The sequence below is a fragment of the Trachinotus anak genome, unplaced genomic scaffold, assembly GCF_046630095.1.
Source record: "Trachinotus anak isolate AG129_WGS33_773 ecotype Australia unplaced genomic scaffold, CSIRO_AGI_Tana_v1 ptg000016l, whole genome shotgun sequence".
Classification (NCBI taxonomy): Eukaryota; Metazoa; Chordata; class Actinopteri; order Carangiformes; family Carangidae; genus Trachinotus; species Trachinotus anak.
In genome coordinates this window covers 13,211,318-13,231,768 of record NW_027273867.1, presented here as the reverse complement: position 1 = coordinate 13,231,768, position 20,451 = coordinate 13,211,318, and the positions used below count along the sequence as shown (strand labels likewise).

At 41.3% G+C, this 20,451-nt stretch overlaps 2 protein-coding genes across 5 annotated transcripts in view; both read right to left on the bottom strand.

Annotated features, from left to right (window-relative positions):
• LOC139633785 (uncharacterized) overlaps window positions 1-298 on the bottom strand; it is a 38,136-nt gene extending 37,838 nt beyond the window's left edge. For 2 of the 4 annotated variants that reach the window (XM_071499711.1, XM_071499712.1), the window contains exon 1: window positions 53-298. In XM_071499711.1, the coding sequence (XP_071355812.1) occupies window positions 53-79 (27 nt within the window). In that variant the 5' untranslated portion in view covers window positions 80-298. The remainder of the gene's footprint in view (window positions 1-52) is intronic. The other 2 variants (XM_071499713.1, XM_071499715.1) reach the window with 1 other exon arrangement.
• Window positions 299-10,143: 9,845 nt separating this feature from the next.
• fkbp9 (FKBP prolyl isomerase 9) lies at window positions 10,144-20,130 on the bottom strand. The gene is made up of 10 exons (XM_071499930.1): window positions 19,788-20,130; window positions 18,599-18,744; window positions 16,625-16,814; window positions 16,381-16,526; window positions 15,752-15,941; window positions 14,171-14,316; window positions 13,848-14,037; window positions 11,981-12,126; window positions 11,509-11,672; window positions 10,144-11,332 (listed from the first exon to the last, which is right to left on the bottom strand). Exons 1-10 carry the CDS (start codon window positions 19,988-19,990, stop codon window positions 11,156-11,158), a joined length of 1,698 nt encoding a protein of 565 aa, XP_071356031.1. The 5' UTR covers window positions 19,991-20,130; the 3' UTR covers window positions 10,144-11,155.
• Window positions 20,131-20,451: the final 321 nt, after the last annotated feature.

The window sequence follows — 20,451 nt, the reverse complement described above, 5'->3', positions numbered from 1 at the left end:
CGATAATTACAGCCTGCAGACAAACAAGGCTGAGGCAGACGCGTCCACCCACCTGACAGCTCAGACTGTTGTACTCCATGGTCACAGGTTACTGCAGCCGCGAGCAAACTAGAAACGTCTCTCCGGAGGGGGGATTAATACAAAGTTGTCATTTGCAGAAATGTAGAAACTTCTCATCGAAGAAAAAGGAAAAATCCATCGTGTCGGCCGTCGACGTCGAGGTTGAGTACAGATGCAAATTAACCCCACACAGTGCGCGTCCTCCTCTCATTACTCAAGTGCTTTGACTGCGTGGGTGTTCAAAACACAGCTCTTCTCTGTGGATGTGTTGGTTTTAAAGAGCAGCTCCCCGACCCCTCCCCCCTCCGAAAACAGTGTCATTGGGTCACCCTGCTGAAAGCATGCTGTGTGTGTGTGTGTGTGTGTGTGTGTGTGTGTGTGTGTATTGTTTAAGTAATGTTGGGGGGTTCAAATGAATATAATATGTGGTGTAGTATCTGAAGTTCCACAGGGTATGTGACTTCATGGGTTTGGTATGTTTAGTTAGGGGCCCCAGGTCTGGGTGCCTTGGGAGATGGGTGTCTCTGAAAATGAGGCCTTTTATGGTTTGGATCATATACGTTGTCTTAGGTTCATGAAAACAACCAACCTGTATAGGCGATTAGTTGGAGCTGTTATTCTGAGGAGATTCATATTGGCTTCGACTCCTCTCTCAGACAATCCATGGTGCTTGATTTGATGCTGGACTTCTTTGTAATAAACCTTTTTATATACAATATATATGTTCACATCGTCGCTATTTAATAAAAAAACAGTGGGAAATATCTTTAGAGCTACTACTTTCTTCCCATCACATATACAAATGATCAAAGTCAACCATTTATTTTTATCACCTAGGAGCATTTCGAAATATGATTGTGTCACCAAGTGGTACCAGAGTGCGTTTGATGTTGTTGTTTCTTAAACAGCGATGATGTGATGAAGAAGAAGAAAACTCCGCTGACACCGTCTTGCTTGTATATAAAGAGGTTTATTACAAAGAAGTCCAGCATCAAATCAAGCACCCTGGGTTGCCTGAGAGAGGAGTCAAAGCCAATATGAATCTCCTCAGAATAACAGCTCCAACTACCCGCTCATATAGGGTGTTGTCATGAAGCTGAGACAAGATATATGGTCCATATCTAAATGGACCTCATTTCCTAAGACAAAGAAGCATCTCCCATGTCCTTTTGACCTAGGGCCCCTAAATAAATGTACCAGACCCAGGAAGTCACATAACATATGGAACTTAAGACACTACAAAGTTCAACTCTAATGAAGATATAAACTAATGAGGAATGTACTGTCATTGCAGAACTCTTAAGTCAAGGCCAGTGGATCTTCAGGTCTTCCACAACGCTTAGTTCAGCCTCAATTTTACTTTTCTCTGAGAAGTCAATAAACACTCAAGAGTCAAGACACATGCAGAGACCACATAGAGTAGAGTATGAAGATTTACTGATATTTAGGTAAGATACAAGAGAGATGAAGTATCCACTTCTCATCAAACTTTTGACAGGTCTGACCTTTGACCTAATTTGCATAGGGGGAGGGGTTGAGCTTTGACCCGCCCCCCCACCCCCCTCTCTCAGAGCCTAGACTTTTGTCACAGAACTATAGAGAACTATAGAGTCAGTGTATTTTCAGGAGGAGAGTGTACTCACCACAATTCATTCAACCCTCACATACAAAGAGTTCATTGGTCATGGTTAAAGTCACTTTAAGAAGTCATCTCACACTCATACGCATCTAACGTTCTGTTTCTTATAAACTTGACCTGACCCAACCTTAGGGTGATAGATAGCTTTCCATATGAATCCAACTTTTTTTGGTTGGAAAACTTTTTTTTAAACAAAAACCAATTATTTTTTGGTTGGAAAACTAAACAACAAACTAAACAAAAGACACAGGGTAATTGTGCTCAAGATAAGAAATACTGGTATAAATACACCATCATCCTGAGCGGCTGTATGACAGAGCAGGCCCCAAGACGTACGACTCAAAACTCAGCATGATGGCTCGCGGTAAGAAGACTTTGCGTTTCTACACACGTTGCTTCTTATTTTTTTATAACACTTAAAAAATATTAAACCAAAGATCTGTGTATTTTAGCATTTACTGTCTCCGTAGATGTCCACCCAGCACCGCAGTTTTCTGGTAAGTATTTACTATATTTAACATATTTTTATGTATTCTATTCATTGTCTAAACATTGGACTGTGTTTTTTTAATCAAAATTATCCATCTTTTAAAGTCACAGTCGCAGATTTGGAGTAGTACTTTTGTCTATTTTTTGTTTTTCTGTGAAATACTTTAGGTTTCTGTTGGAATTATTGTACATAGAAGTTATCTTACATTTGCTTATACTGTTTAAGAGTCATACATATGCCTGTGTGTGTTACTATGTAGGATGTTGTGCAAGCTGTTTTTCAGAGACATCAGGAGGACTCACACGCAGATTCAAGGACGGGGCACAGAGCAAAACCACACTGAAGAGATAAACATGAAACACTTTGAAGTAGAGCAGAGGGATGTTCTGAGAAACTATGCAACTGATAAATTCGTAAGGTCCCAGACCTTGAACACACCTGCTGAAATCAAAGACATTCTCACAACGTTTTTAGATAAGGAGTGCAGTCTGTGTGTCCCCCATCCTTTAGAGGCTGCATTTCCCATGTAACTAGGGACCACCCTAAGGAAATAAAAAGAGGAGACGGCAAGATGTACTCAGAGCGGGTTGGAGATTGTAACTGAGTACATCTCCGTTCTCCTCGCGAGTAAAAAAGAGCTCTAACTCTGTGTCTTCTCTCTTTGTATTTTTAATAATGTTTTAGGTTGTTTAAACCTGACAGCTTCCAACAGCCATGCAAACAAACAATCTGAGAACAAAAATGTCACTAATAAGATCAAGTACTCAGTTGGTTTTTTGTTTGTTTTTGATTTTGGTTTTTTTTTTATCATGATTTGTCACACATATTGGTCAACTAGTCAAAAAGTTTTGGAACCACTGCTTTAACTCACTCCCTGCAGACACCTGAATTTGCATTTTTATTGAAAAACATTGCATATTTCAGTTATAATCCAGGGCTGGGTATCCTTTGAAATATTTTTGCTACAAGCATTAATACAAACTAGACTGCCAGTATCAAAACAACTTTTTTTTTTTGAGAAATTAACAAGTTTTTCCATTAACCAAAGTTTTTAAGTGTCAAATGTTGCCTATTCACAGCAGCCATAGTTAGTTTTGCTCACATAACAGTTTAAAAAAAAATAGGCAAAATGTTGGTTTAAGGTAATGTAAATTGTGATTAGATGGGTTTTTTTCCAGGGAATATGTGGTTTACTCAGGTGTCTCCACCAAGTTGGACATTTCTGTAATATCTCCACGGGCAGATATTTGAGAGAAGTCTTAATCAGATACACACACCACCTCAACTGACTCCTTTTTTAATGTTAGGGAGCAGCGGTTTTACTCCGATCCCTTCACCTCATCACTAAGAGTGAGGCAAGGCGCCCTCAATGGAAAACAAATTTCAGAAAACTTAAGAGATTGATTAAAAATGTTCCTTATTGCAGTGTAACATACATTTTTGTGAATTTCATAACATGGCTTTGATGGTTTTAGTTAATTGAAGCTGATGGCGGTTTCTGTGTCCCTCTTTGTGTTTCTCAGGAGGTGCTCAAGGTGATGCGCACCATAGACGACTGCATTGTCCATGCCCTGAACACCACCGTGCCCACAGTCTCCTTCTCAGGCAAAGTGGATGCCACACAAACATGCAAACAACTCTATGAATCTGTGAGTAGGACTATCAAGACTGAAATTAGTTTGTTCGTGCTGTGTATGATATAATGACATATAACCCCCTGCTACCTCTCTCGTCCTCCATGCGCCCCACAGATGATGGAGGCCCATCTCAGCAGAGACAAAGCTATCAAGATCTGCATAGCCCAAACATCTGAGGTGGTTGGACAACTGCGTGAGGAAAGAGCAAAAGACAGCCAAAACCTGGCAATTATCAAACAACTCAGAAAGGAGCAGACCAAAGTAAGTGCTGATTTTAATATTAGAGGGCCCCAAAACTCACAAGATGTGAGCAGTGCTTTTAAGTAGGTCCATCTGCTGCTGTAAGACTCACTGAAAAACTTTTCTCATTCAGAGACAGTTCAGTTCAGTTCACTCAAATTACTGTCCATCTGTCCGTCTGTCCGTCTGTCTCATTCTTATGGACATGATATCTCAGCAATGCCTTAAGGGGAACTTCTTCAAATTTGGCACAAACATTTGCTGAGACTCAAGGATGAACTGAGTAGATGTAGGTGGTCGAAGGTCAAAGGTCAAGGTCACGGTGACCTCACAGAAAATGCGGTATTGGCCATGTGAATGCAGTATTCCTGCACCTTGAGGGGGTCCTGTGACAAAAGTCTAAACTCTGAGAGAGGGGGGGGGGGTCAAAGCTCAACCCCTCCCCCTATGCAAATTAGGTCAAAGGTCAGACCTGTCAAAAGTTTGATGAGAAGTGGATACTTCCTCTCTCTGATACAAGACTGGTTCGTGAACACAGGCACTGGGTTAATGTCTGTAGTGGAAAATTGGTTGAGAGCTGATATTGTGGTATAGAGCCAATATGAATCTCCTCTGAATAACAGCTCCAACTCCCCATCTATATAGGTTAGTTGTTCTCATGAACCTAAGGTAACCATACGATTTCCTATAAAAACAGGAAAAGGGCTTCATCACATAAGATCCATCTCCCAATGGCACCTGGAACTTTTGACCTGAACCTCTTAGCTAAGGCCCTTAAATCTTTTTGACCAGGGGATTCCCTAGCTAAACATAACAAACCCATAAATTCACATATCCTATAGAACTTCAGATACTACATGTGTCAGCGGTTACAAAATATGCACGTGTTAAACTTAAGTAATTTTTTTTTTAATGCAGTATAAGAAAGTCAGAACATAATGGTGTATTCTTGGATAGGAACATGTTTTTTAAAAAACACAGTAAAAGGGAATCAGAATATAAAGGGGTCCACTGACAGTGGCCTAGACTAAAAGAAATAGACATGCCAGGGCATGTTGAGTTGTACCCATAGGCTGTATATAAAAATTACAAATATAAAAATTAGGCATAGGTTGTACCCCAGTTTTTGGGTTATAAAAGAAGATATCATGTGTAGTATCTGAAGTTCTATATGTTATGTGACTTTATGGGTTTGGTATGTTTAGCTAGGGGTCCCCTGGTCAAAAAGATTTAAGGGCCTTAGCTAGGAGGCTCTAGGTCAAAATGTCTAGGTGTCATTGGGAGATGGATGACTCCCTCATCTTATGTAATGAAGCCCTTTTTTATTTATAGGAACCATATGTTTTACCTTAGGTCCACGAAAACCACCAACCTATATAGACAGGGAGTTAGAGCTGTTATTCAGAGGAGATTCATATTGGCTCCGACTCCTCTCTCAGGCAATCCATGGTGCTTGATTTGATGCTGGACTTCTTTGTAATGAACCTCTTTATATACAAGCAAGACGGTGTCAGCGGAGTTTTCTTCTTCATCATCACATCCTCGCTGTTTAACAAACAACACATGTATTGTGTTTTTCCAGAACAACTTTTTGTTAGTCTCAGGCTTTGTTGTCGACAATAAAACTCTGCTGCACTGAATTCTGACTCCTCCTGGTGATTTTTTGAAGACTTAGAATATATTTTTGAACAACTGAGATAAATCAAAACTTAGACTCTGGTCCATGATTGGTGCATCCGTCCCACACCATGGGTTGAACCAAGATACTGTGTCACTCCCATGTTGTGATGGTGGAAAACAGGATATGGGGATACTGCCAAAGGCCTGTCCTATCCTGTTTTGGTCAGGTTAAAAAACCATGGACCTCTGACTGTGAGATGCTTTTTTCATATTTGGCTGTCTATTTTTCAAATTAGAAGTTTTCAACATGTCCAGCAAACATTGACCTATATGCCCTGAGGATACCTTTGTTGAGTAGTGTTGAAAATTATAATACAGTAAGTTATAGAAAAGTTTTGTAGAGACTTCTGAAGATCCACTGGCCTATCTGAAGAGTTTCTCTGCAACAATATGTGTTAGTTTACTTATTAAATGCGATAATCTGATAGCTAGTTATACATCTTTAGTTGATTACTAAAAATATACCACAGTACATACACAGTACCATTAATTCACAGAGAATAATTAATCACGGTGGAGAGAACTGTAAGCATGAAATAATGGTGTTTTGGCAGCATAGATCAGGTCAAAGATGGGTAACGAGGGGGAGTGTATTTACATTTAGGCCCACAGACAGAGGAGAGAGGGCCATGACATGAAACTGAATGTACAGCCGAGACAGTTCAATTTACTCCCTGCAGCTCAGCTTGGTTTTATTCTACTTTCTGACTTACAGTTGTGGTGGAAATCAAAGAATCAGAGGCAAGTTTTCAGAGGAATAAAGGTCTTTATTAGCATCATGAAGAATAGTTTTATATAATAGCTTGTGTATGTGTGAGTATTGCAAGGTTATAAGAAACATGCTGGGGTAGGATGCTTGCTTTTGATACTTAGATATTTGTGACAGCCAATGAAGGAGACTTCAACCTACATTCTTTGCTTTCTTTGTGTAACAGTAATAAAAAGACCGGGCAAGGGGAAGAACATGGCTTTTCCTATCACTGCTACACAGATGACACTCAGCTGTATCTGTCATTTCCTCCCGATGACCCCTCGACCTCTGCACGGGTCTCTGATTGCCTCTCAGACATCGCCACATGGATGAAGGCACATCACCTCCAGCTGAATCTTTCAAAAACTGAACTGCTGGTTCTTCCAGCTAAATCTACAATACACCATGATATCAACATCAAAACTGATTCCCTATGGCTCGCCCCCACCAGGTGGTGAGAAACTTAGGGGTTATGATTGATGACCAACTAACCTTTTCCAATCATGTCGCCTCAGTTGCCCGGTCATGCCGCTATGCACTTTACAAAACACATCAGAAAAATCAGACCTTACCTAACTCAACATACTACTCAACTCCTGACACAAGCTGTGGTCATCTCAAAACTAGAATACTGTAATGCCCTCCTGACGGGCCTCCCAGTCCGCACAGTGCAACCACTTCGGATGATCCAGAACGTGGCGGCGCGCCTGGTCTACAACCAACCCAGAAGGTCACATGTCACCCCGCTGCTCATCGAGCTCCACTGGCTACCTGTTGCAGCCCACATTAAGTTCAAATCTCTAATGCTTGTCTCTGGTACTGCACCTACCTACTTGAACGCCCTGGTACAGGCATATGCTACCTCACGACCGTTGCGTTCCTATAACGAACGACGCCTGGCTCTGCCACCCATTCGTTCAAGGCAATCCAAACTCTTCTCTCACGTTGTCCCCTGTTGGTGGAACGCACTACCACTTCCTACCAGAGCAGGGGCGTCCCTCTCTACCTTTAAAAGACTCCTGAAGACCCAGCTCTTCAGAGAGCACCTTCTCTCCTAGCACTACATGACAAATCTACACTTAAAGAATCGTCACTAGCACTTATTGCTATGCTAACAATTCTTATCGCGCTTAACCTTGATTGTTCCCCTTTCTGTAAGTCGCTTTGGATAAAAGCGTCTGCTAAATGACTAAATGTAAATGTAAAGTAGTGTGTCAGACTTCGTGAACTGGCACAACTGCACGTTGTTGACAGGGAAAGATAGTTTGGCCCAGAGCTCTGTAACGACCTCCTTTTCTGATTGCTATTTTGCTGTTAGCTTTAATAAATGCTGGGATTTGAACTTTGAATGAGTCTCCTGTTTCCTTCATCAAACCAACACGCGAGTTCAGGTGACGAACTCAACAATCACAAAGACCTGAGTTTAGTCTGCAGAGTAACTGAAAAATAGTCAAAAGTATAGCTTACTTCTGAACAAACACATGATGAGATTACACCTTCATACACTGCCCATCCTGATCGATTGGTTTACTCAGTTGAATTGTTGAATCTCAGTTGAATTGTTGAATCTCAATAACCTGTGGAAGTGTTGCAAATACTCAGTAAACTCTCTGAAGGCAAACAATTCCAAATAAAGTGTTCCCATACTTTCAGTGTACAACCTCCTGCCGCTCTCAGAGGCACGGCAGGAAATGACAAGCTACCATTTGCTGTTGCCAAGGTCCTGTTACTCTCTCCCTCTCCCTCTGCACTGACTTTCACACTCCATGCTTTCTGATTCTTTGTTGAGTAGCCCATCTTGTCATGGCTGTAAGAGCCAGGCTGTGACAAACAAAAAAAACTTTAATGTGAATCTGATGGGCGTTTTGTATCTATTACCTGAAAATGACTGTACAGAGATACAATAACCAGAATGGCTCAGGCTCTATAAAACAATTTACCCTCAACAGGTGAGACCGCTGTGATCGTACCGGTGGTGGAGGAATATAGGGACAAATTCATTTTCAAGCAGCGTTCATGTGTCGGGTTAGAATTAAATACACTGTTTTGTCACGATGGACAAGGTTTCATTTTAAGAAATAGGAACAGCAAAATCGTTTCACTAGAAACAAAAGAGTGGCCTCAGGTGTTACCACTGGGTGAGCGGAAAGCAGTCTGGCAACGAGCGGATGGATGACCAGGGTTTCCCAGCAGAGCTCGATGAGTGATTGATTGCAGGTGTGTCAGACTGTCACTGCTGCGCCACACTCCTGCAGGGAGAGAGACACACACACACACACACACACACACACAGAGGGGAGGGGACACGGGGGAGCAACAGACAAGGGAGAAAACACAGACACTAGGAGAACCGGAGAGGTGCTGGGGTCACAGCAGGACAGTGACAGAGCAAAGCTCAAGATCGCACTCTGCCTAAGGTCCACAGACTGAATGGCCGTTTGAGTTGTCTTATGTTTTAGGTGTCGCTTTGCATTGTTGCAAATGCTGCCTTAGATAAGACACTGCTGCTCTTGTAGTATAATATTATAAGCTAATGTTCTCTGTCTATCTGCTAAATATACCATGTCTACAATAATGATTACCATGATTACTATATTCATCACAACAATGATTGATATGTGAAGAATAATGTCACACTATATGTAAACTGTGTGTATCACTGATTGTGTGCACTGACTTCTAACAATTCTCTAACATGTCAGATATGCTAATCTATACCCCTTGTGGTGGAAAACCTAAGTTAATTGTACTTATACAATCTTGTGAACTCCAGTTAACCTCATGTATGTTATATCATGTCCCATACCATACTCTGTGTCCCTCTGACATGTAAAGCATGATTATTGTTTGTCATCAAATGTCAAAACATTGTGTGTAGAATTTATGGTCTGATGTAAAGAACTCCGGCCTTACGACCTTGTAGCCTCCAGGAACTGGATGACAGATAAACAAACCATAAACAACAATCACACTGTGAGTCTGAGAATGGGTTTCAAGAGTTAAGAAAGAAGGAGATGTACGGGAAGACAATATTCGACTGAGGAACTATGATTAAGATGCTGGTTAAGATAGCAGGCTGAGGGTATGTGCATCTGATGATGTGTATTAAACAATATATGTATATATCTGGTGTTATCTGGCGCTATATATTGGTTTTGTCTTTTGTATTCGTCAGTCTTGTACTCCGCAGAGACAAACTCAGGTCTTTTGTGTGAATGAAGGATCTTCAAACTTGGACCCTTTTCTCCAGGTGATTTTTCCATCACAAAAACTTGGTGTTGACAGACAGACAACAGTGTTAAAATTGACAAGACCACAGCTAGACGTGAGGGTGTGAAGACTGGTCCTGTGTGGGAAGGCACAGCTGGGGTTCCAGTCTTGAGCCTCCTGAGAGACACATCAGGCTGGCCACGTCCCGAGGAGCGCCAGTAGACATGAAGGGCAGACGTCACCACTGTAGCTAGCACCTTGTTGACTGACTGACTCTGACTCCGCCGAGAACTGTCGATTGTGGTCAGCAACATTACTGCAATGCCAAATCACGGGAGTACTCTTATAAATCAGTGCAATAAAAGTAAAGTTAAAAAAAGCGTCCTCAGCAAACAGAGACACTCCTGTAAACAAATGGACTGACACAATCGAAACATCTCTTTAGGTCAGGTCATTTATTCAAATTAAAGTTTGTGCTGACATTGAAACATTGATACATTTTAACCTGAATGAAAAAGTAAAACATAATCTACATTCAGACACTTTTCCATCACTCACTCACTCACTGACTCATTCACTCACTCACGAACACACAAAGTCCTAAATCGCAGTTGACATGTGGATGAAAACAAGAGGTGGAACAACCAGTTGACTAAAAATAATGAAAACACTGGAAAGCTGGTCACAATATTTAGGATTTTAGACTTTCAGTGTTAATTCTGAGGACAACTGATGCCCTGTATGGATCATTTTAACAGCAGAAAACACAGAAGGCATCCTGACATTTGAAAGTAAAACAGCTGTAAACTATCTGAATGTAATGTCAATTGAACTCAAATCTCTCACTTAAAATGATCTCTCATTTTCACCTGTAAATGAGTGGTAACACTCAGAAACAAATGTAACTTCTCTCCATCACAGTATATTACAGTGAGTGATGACCAACTCATTGCTCCCGGAAGACTGTCAGATATTTTGGAAAAAAGCTGTTACCCAGTGAAAAGAAGAGAAAGTTTCACGCACAACCACAAAAAGTTAACAACAATAAAAATCAGGGAGGATAGTTGAACGTAGAGATTGTGGAGTGAGGCCTTGATTTGTTCTTTCACACAGGAGTGCTTTTATACCCTTCAAAATAAAATAAAAATCACATGAAACAAAACATAAAGAACTGGATGGGAGAAGAGGTTAAAAAAACGTCATTCACTGTCATCATAGTCCTCATATTGGATGTTTTCTTTTAGTTTTCAGACTCATTTGGTTCTTAAAGGGTGTCTTAGAGGACAAAACACCCTTTTACCATCATCTCAGTCCTCAAAATAAAAACACACAGTCTCTCTTAACATGTTTCCCACTGCGCACTGTCTAATTTTACACATACCACCCGCATTTCCCTGACTGTCTGACCCTTCACCCAAACCCTGATCTGAGTTTTACGCTCAGTCCCGTCATAGCTCATCATGAGCAGCTTCATCTGCTTTAAGTTTGAACTCTGCCTCTGTGATTTTTCCGTCTCCGTTACGGTCCTGGTTGGAGAACATGTTGTCAATGATGCGGTAGGGATCGAAGCCGGGAGCCAGGCGGCCTTTACCCTCAGTCACCTGCCGCATGATGTAGTCAGTAAACTGTTTAGACACAGGAGAGATTGAAGAGAGTAAATTAAGGATAATGTGAGGACATTACGATTGTGATATATTTTAGTTTTTGTGCTGACTTCACAGTTAAGCGTATTGTAAGTTTGGGACAGGATTTTTCCCTCACAGTGTTACAAATATCACAGGAACAACATGTTATTACATACCTCGGAGGGCTCCACCACCTTGTCATTATCCTTGTCCATCTCTGTGAAGAGGTCAGGTGACACATCGCTGTTCCAGATGAACATGTAGCCTTCAGGAAGTCCTTCCTCCATTTCTACCAGCTCGATGTCAAACACCAGCACGGCGCTCCCGGGGACTTCATCAGCTGCACACACAAACACAGGGCCCCAGATACCGTCGTCAGCAGCAAAGAGAAACTGATCATCGACACCCCTGCTATTTGTCTTTAAATCATACATAATGTATTTTTTTATTAAAATAGATTTTCAGTCCAGTTTTTACTGTAGTTTTGTTTCATATGAATCATGTGCTCTTCATGATGAAGACATGTTATTATATTCATATGATTTATTATGTTTAAGGCAAGTGCGAGTCCAAATGTAGAAATATAGAAATCATGAATATTGTGTCAACTGGTGTGTGTGTGTGTGTGTGCAGTTCTGAGTGACTTACTGACTCCTCTCTCCCCATAGCCCAGATGAGGGGGAATAACAAGGTGCCTTTTCTCTCCCACGCACATTTCCATCAGACCGTCCTCCATCCCTGGGACTACCTGGTTGGCTCCCAGGACGATGTTGTATGTCTTTCCATAATTATACCTGAAACAAAGTGAAACATGTACAGTAACTGTACTGTACTTTTTTTTTTACCGATTTTTTGTGTATGTATATCAGATAATAATTTCAGATCATTTTCTACATTATTCAACAGGATTTACTCAATGTAAAAGGTTAATGATAAAGATAATGATTTGTTCCTCTCTCACAGTCGGGATGATAATCTGACAGAAGGTCAGAGGATTTGAGGCATGTCTGCATTTTATCAACTGCTCGATGGGTAAGATTTTTTCCAAGAGCTAATGGTTTTGAATGGTGAAACTGGTGTCATAAATCTGAAAGATTAGCTGAATTTTCAGATTTATGATACCTTATGTACTTTAATATATTTTTATTTATACCATGGTTTTATTAGTATGCTTCGTTGGATGTTGTGCTTACCCAACCAACTTTTGTTGTAATGTCAATAAATTAGACACAGTGCTGTGGTAATTTTCACTAAGAATAGACAGAATAATATAAAATGATCAAACAACATCAAAATACATCTTGCAATGTGTTATGTAATCTAATATAATTACGATGTATTCTGTATTATAAAATATATCAAATGCTGAATCATTTGGGTCTGAGAAATGTGTGATAACATGCACCTAGGTTTGAGTAAAGTTTAAAAAAAAAATAGAGTGTGAGGACCTCAGGAGATAAGGAGGGAGAGCTTGGCTCTCACCAGCTCTTAGATCTGGGAAACAGGCACACCATATGGCTGTGTGATGAGGGCACTCTATGAGGCTACCCCAGTGAAGGGCTTACAAGCAGTTGGTAGGCCTCAGGGGACTTTCTGTGACACCATTATCTCCAGGGCAAAGACTGGTTGTTTTAAGAAAATAGGGTGGTTCTTCTACCCAAGAGAATGGTATAAAGGATGAGGTTTAGGCATTATATGTTCAGTTTGGCTCCAGAGCCAGCTTGGATTTATCTCTTGTTCAAAGAATAAACTCTATTGCACTGCACTCTGTCTGTCACTAGTGAGTTTTTGAGTTACTTACTAGGACTTCAGTAGTTGTGTATTTGAGTGGGAAGACCAGTGTTGGAGTGGAGGCTCAGACTTAGTCTCTGGCCCACAACTGAGCTTCTACTCACCAATAACAGCTTAACTTTTAATGCAAACCAGTGTGTTAAGACTAGAAGACTAACAGCAAAGTAAAGGGCACATGAAGAGGAAAGGATCCTCTTTAACCTTGTCGTATGAATCTCATTATCTGTTGTGCTTCCTGTGCATTGCATCAAGATATACTAGAATGTTAAAGTGCTTAAGTTGTTTTGAAGCCACTGAGGAAACAGCCGTGTGATTAAGCCTGACCTGAAAGTGGCTGCACACAACAGTAAGAAACTGACTCATATAGATGCCACAGTTGCCAGTAGGTAACATAGTTTTATAGATGACAATGTGGGTCTGTCACTCCATTGGTGGGACCATCATTGAAATATCCTAACAACTATTAGACTGGATCCTATGATATTTTGTACAGACATGTGTGGTCCAATCAGGATGAAGATTTCTGTGATCCCCTGATTCTTCCTCTAGCACCAACACCAGGTCAAATTTTTCATTTATTTAGTGAAACATCTCAAAATATATCACTTTCCAAATTACTTGAATGAAAGAGGGTCCTCAGACTTTTGGACCCCACTTTATACATATTTATAAGATGTTTTACTTTCCCAGAAGGCCTTAAAGTGTCTCTCAGAAGTTTACTCACGTTGAGTCGATAGTTGTGCCGTCCATCAGAGAGGCATTGTAGTGATATTTGACAAAGTCTCCCTTCTTTGTTTGCCTATCACACTCTTCTGGCTTGTAAGTGACTGTGACGTCAGTGCTGTCTGAGGGGTTGTGGAAGTCGATGATATGAATGTCAAAGACCAGCACAGCTGAACCAGGGATCTTAGTGCCTGAGAGATACATGGTAAGAAAAATAAAGAAAGAATCTAAGATTAAAAACTGTAGATAAAAGGGTCTAAACTGTAAAAAAAAAACAACAACATTTTTGATACAGATTAGTTTATCCAAGCATTGCACACATACCTGTACCCTCCTCTCCATAGGCGAGATGTGGAGGAATGGTGATGGTGCGTCTCTCTCCCACACAGACTCCAATCAGACCTTCGTCCATGCCAGCGATCACGTAGCCTCGACCCACATAGGTGTCATAGGTACGATTACGAGAGTAGCTGTGGAGCAGAAAATATTAACAAAGTATTATCATACTGCCCCACAGAGAGAAAAATACAGGCAACTCACAGTATCCAGTGAGTTGTCATTTAATCACATATGAAGCGGTTTAGGCAGCTCACAGAGGAGCACAAATGAATGACTCCTGACTCACTGAAAAGAAATAACAACAGTAGGTGATCTGTTATTTTTTAACAGGGGAGGATGGCCCAGTGGGAGCACCAACACCACCAACCTACACACAAACTCATGCACACCTCCCAAAGGACATTGTTTCAGGGTGTCTTGATAATCCATTTTATCCAGTTATCTGTCCTCTCTCCCTAATAATACGTGTCTTTTTATAACTGTGTATTAAAGCCATGGGTGAATGTCTTTGTTACCCAGCTGGTTATCAAACCACCCAACCCTCAAATCTCCTACTAATGACAGGAAATAAAATGAATCTGTTATGACGACCACGTTAAGAGCTGGAACAAACAGCCAGTCTAGGAGGATGTATTTGTGGTTTCTGTTTATGCAAATAGATATTATGGTGACATTTTAGAGTACCAAGAGCACATGCTTCCTGGCAACAGTATGTTCATGACGATAGACACCGTGTGTGTGGCAGGAAGCAATCATAATCACTTTCTGTGAAAAATGATCTCACTGTGCATCAAGAGGGTCCTTGACGTCTGCACAGAATGTGCAACAGAGTTTCTTCACACTAACAAGAAGTGATACAAAGCCTAATCTACAAGGCTGCTGTGGCTAGAAGAGAACAGGGAGTTCAGCAACTATGAGGAACTTCTTCTGATGTAAATGATCAAAGCAGGTGTAAAGTTCAAAATAGTGAACTACATATTTGATATATATATATATATATATAAACATTTTGCAGCACTTTTGTGATATTTGTTTCTGCCTGCATTTACATATCTGCACATCCTTATCCAGACTTAATTATATATTGTACAGTATACAGTGTTGTGTATTCTTTCTATAGCTGACATGCTCTATACAGTGATAAACATAATAAGAAAATTCGATTTTTAATAACCATGGACATGGATTAATACTTTTAAACACCATTTTTATAGTTTAATTTGAGACTTTAGACCATAGACACTGTCTGCTTGTCAGTCTCTCCCACACATGAACTAAATCCTTTGTTGTTAGAGGTTATAACACAATTAAGACACTGCAATATCATGTTTTGCAAACAGGACATTTCCAGTGGTGGTTTTTAAGTTTTGATCATAGGTTGACTCAGCGCTAAATACATCTACAGTGCACAGAGAGATGCTGCCATCCTGTGGCTACTTAAAGAACAACAGACATTTAACCGGCAAAAGCAACTGGAATTAAAAACCTTAGTTTACTTATGACCCAGAGATTTATAACACGCCTCTCTATGTGATTCATATATGAATATTAAACATGGAAACACACCTTGAATCAAAAAATGTTCCATCAAGGAGGCTGCCGTTGTAGTGGTAGCGTACAAAGTCTCCAGCGACGGTCTTCCTGGTGCAGGACTCTGGCACCTTCTGATTGGTTACTGTGATCCCATCTCTGGGGTTGTGGAGGTCCAGGAGTACGACATCGAACACCAGAGACGCCTGTCCTGGGATGTCGCTGCCTGGAGAAAGAAGAAGGAGGAGGGTTGAAGACAAGAAGATATGGGCACAGTCACACAGGGAATATTTATTTTAAAATATTCATAAAGATAATGCTGGAAAAAAAGAATGAACTTTAAGACATATTAATAGACAATAATATTGTGAGCAAAACAGGGTAGAAACTCTTCACTTATAGAGGCCATACAGCCATGTCACAAGCTTTGAGATGTGCTGAGGGAGTGTGAGATGAAAACTTCTTGATAATTTCAGTGCTGTAATTAGTCGGTGTCTGGAGGCAAGAAGCAAATTGAACTTAAAGGAGGAATTAAAATACCAGTCACTGAATTAAGGAAAGTGAAAGTGTATTTCCTATGACTTTCAATGGAGTTAAATCTTTTAAGGACTTGAACTCACTCAGAGTGAAGGAAACGAATAATAATAAAGAAATTAATAACTCACCATCTCCATTCTCTCCATATCCAAGTGACGGAGGCATAGTGATGATGCGTTTCTCTCCAACACACATTCCCAGAAGCCCCTGATCCATACCGGCAATCAGCCAGCCAATCCCGACGTAAGTGTCATATGTGCGCATGCGGGTGTGACTGTGGAGGGATGGAGGACAGGTATCACATATTTGTGGGAGTGGGTGGCGTTTTTGGGTTTTTTTTTTGTGATGGAGGAATTATTACACAAAACAAACCTGGAATCAAAGAGTGTCCCATCCAGCAGCGTGCCATTGTAGTGGTAGCGGACGTAGTCGGACACCTCCACCTTCCTGGAGCAGATGGAGGGTGTGTGGTAAGTGTTGATCTGGACGCCGTCCTCTGGGTTCCACACATCGAGCAGCAGGACGTCAAAATGAAGGATGGAGTCAGGAGGGATGATGTTGCCTGGAAAGGAGAGAGAAACAAGTCAGACAGTACTTTCAGGCGTTTTACTACTTTTACTATCTTCATCCTGCTTGATTATTTTTCACCACTTTCTGGCATTTTATAGACAAAAACCATTCCTTGATTAATAAAAAAAAAAAAAATCAATAGAGTAAATGATAATGAAATAATCATTGGTTGTAGCTGTCTCACGCATACATTGTGCATACAGTATATACTGTAGAAAAAAACTACAGGACTCCCTAATTGGAAATCAAGTGAGAACTTTTCAATTATGTTTAAGGTCTTGCTGGGTAAAACTCCAATAAAAATTGTAATATTAAGAACAACTTTTTGTGAGACTGATGGCTTTTGGTTTAAATATTTATTTGAATGTCCCACAAAGTTCACATTTTATTTATTCATTTAACTGTTAAAGTATATTTCCCTTTCTTTACTCTGTCAGTTATGTAGATCTGGTGAATACTAAACTTTCTGTTTTGATTTATTTAGTTGTCTTGTTTGAAAACAGTCCATTTTAATCTAAAATATGTAAGAATGCTACCATGAAGACCCTAACATCCATAGCAAGTGTGTAATTGTAAAAAAGTAAACTCTTGTCCAGATTCTCACAAGTATCACAGTGGACATGCCTTTGGTTTCCTCAGTGGAAGCTACAGCCTTGTCCTGAACAGCAGTGACTGATCAGTTGAAGCTGCACTGATTCACCTATGTTTACTTGGGTGGTTGCAACATCTGGACCAGCTGTGTTTTCAAATTTGAGCATGATGCCACTTCACATTATTTCTGGGTATAAAATGTTTCATACAGTTATCTCTCACTGTATAACTCCCCCTCACAGAAGCTTCACAAGTGTACAGGAGATCTAGCCGACTGTAGATAAACAGGCGATGGTGAGATTGAGGAGATGTGAGGGGGAGGGGGAGGTGGAGGAGGGGCGGAAGAGCTGTGTAGGTGGCGGCCATTAAATCTTTACCGCTGATGAGCTGGCAGGTTTCTTTCCGGTTTAAATCTCTTTCTACCTAATCCAAAATCTCACCTCTCTGTTTTCCTCTCTCTCTCTCATGTTCCCTCGAATACAGACCGGTAGTAGAGGATACAGCCTCAGCTTTTACCTGTCCACACATGCCCCCCTCTCCTCTCTCTGTTCCATTACCTAAATATTTCATGAACGCGCGCACACACACACACACACACACACACACACTGACACAATGGTCTCTACATGTAAACACAGCCTCCACATTTTTGTTCTCATTGCTACAATCATATACAAATATATGAATATTTTCAAACACACCCTTTTATTGGTTCACACAGCCTATAAAGTATATTTGCCTGCTGCTTATTTTCTAGCATTTGCAGTGCATTTACTAACAGCTGAAAATCTTGATGCGGAGCAGCTTACTCCGACCTGCTTCCTGGTTTGTGATGTCCCTGTGACATCATTCAGCATGGACGTCTGGGAGCAGCCCACTTCCTCTCTCTCTTCTTCTATTGTAACGCAAACTGGTGCTTTCTTTAAAGACTGTAGTTTTTGTCCCTAAAGTGTCTCCCAGTGTCCAAACCAAATTCTCTCATTGTTATGGAGTTTTGTGCCAGCTGTGTGCTCACTCATCTGTGGATTTAGAATGACTCCTTACAGGAATAAACACCAGCTTGTCCACAGAGTTTGTAGAGAACTTGTTTTAGTCTGACTCCAAACGATCAGGCTGTGACATGATGGGGGCACAGAGATGTGCTGATATGATGGGGGGGTTCAACACATTCTCAAACATACACACCGTATCCCTGTTTTCCATAGGCAAGGTGAGGTGGGATCTTAACCAGACTTCTCTCGTTGACACACATCCCCACCAGAGCTTTGTCCATCCCTTCAATCAGCTGCTTCTTACCAACAAACACATTGTAGGTGCTGCCACGGTCGTAACTGAAACAGACACACATAAAGACAAATATGAGTTGCGAACGGCACCTGTTAAAGGTCAGTGACCCCCTTTGCCTTTGTTGTGGGGACTTAAGACAATAGTATCCATACAGCACATATGCAAATTTCCCACATCAATTTGGGAGGATCAAATAAATCCCTTATGTGATTTGAATGACTATTCATTCAAATAAATCACATTCGGGCAAATCGTTTGCAAGAGTTCAGGATGGCCAGGGGTTGCATTTGAGTGAGTGAATGAATCAAATTCTCTTCAGACTACTTGATTCAAATGATGCTTTTATTTTTACACCGTCATTTTGTTCCTGGAGTAAAGCTATTCATGTTGTGAAGTCATACAGGTAGGCATGGCCAGGTTAACATGTTAGTGGGGCCATATGCAAAATACCTCCTGTCAGGCCCCCAGTGTGGTAATCTGATATTTTTGATATTATTTATGAACATGTACAACAGGAGGCCTCCAGCGGGGCCCCTCTTCAAGACAGGGCCTCAAAATGAACTAACACTGCAGAAATTGGATACAAAATGTGCAATTAATTAAATCATGTAAAACAGTGGACAGGCAGTGAATCTGGGGCTTCTTGGGCCTTAGATGGTCTGGGGGCCATGGACAGCTGCCCCCTTGTCCGGTTGGCAATTCAGCCTTCCAGGTACACTACGGATGACTCAGTCAGTGGTTCCCAAAGTGACGTCCAGAGGTCCTGAAAGAGGGCTCCAACTTAAAGGATAAGGATTTGATCACCAGCGTGGTCACATTAATCTACAAAGTCTGATCAAAAACTCTCCATCTGACCTCTGGAGTTTAATCTCTGTTGGTGTTGTTGAGATGAAAAGGTTTTGGAGCCCCTGGAGTAGGTAGAGGCGATATGGATGATGAGCTCAGTCAGCCCGGTTGCCTGCGTGGCTCACGGAGGCGAACCACAATCTACGCGCACTTTTACGCATCGCGCACGCTGTTCGCACCGTGCACTCGGTCTGCAGAAAAAACCGAGATCAAAGTAATTCTGCTGCGTGAAACCACTCACCTCGAGTCGAACTTCTTGCCATCCGGAAACATGCCATTGTAGTGATACCTTACATAGTCACCTACTTTGACTGCGCGTACGCACTGCTCTGGCACGAAAGTTTTCTCAATGAAGATGTCGTCTAACGGGACCGGAGGAGCATTGCAGCCGACGAACGCCACCAGAACCGACAGATACAACATCCCCTGCACGCACTGGGTCATTTTCACTGCCGATGAACAACTGAGCGATGAAGATAACTGAGGGCTCGGCCTGTACGTGTTTGCCCTCCCTGCTCACCGGTAGCCTACTTTGGTTTCCTCTACTCTGAGTTGGACAGAAGTCCTGCCCTGGCTCCGAGCTCAGGAATGATCAGTTGTCAAGTGAGATGCAAACGCACAGCTTCCGGTTCAACTTTAAATGATTAAAACCTCGTCTAATGACCTAAAGTCCACGTTTTCGTAATTGAACACAACTGCACATGTTTGCAAATATATAGGCCAGTGTCTGTCAGAGACACAAGCAAATTTAATCAAGGCCGAAGAGGTTAGTGGTGCTCTTATTTTGAAAATTCCCTGTCCCATTCTCTCTCTTTCTAGCCGGCTTGACGCACTTCGGGATTGAATGGGGTAGTTTGGGCACCACGTATTGCTCTTGCGCAGTGCAGCCTCTGAGATGTGTCAAC

Coding starts and splice junctions, on each gene's coding strand:
- fkbp9 (XM_071499930.1), bottom strand. CDS start 19,990: ATGACCCAGTGCGTGCAGGGGATGTTGTATCTGTCGGTTCTGGTGGCG. Junction 14,038..14,170: donor CTATGGAGAGGAGGGTACAG/GTATGTGTGCAA, acceptor TGTATCTCTCAG/GCACTAAGATCCCTGGTTCA. Junction 12,127..13,847: donor GGCACAACTATCGACTCAAC/GTGAGTAAACTT, acceptor ACTTTGTTTCAG/GTATAATTATGGAAAGACAT.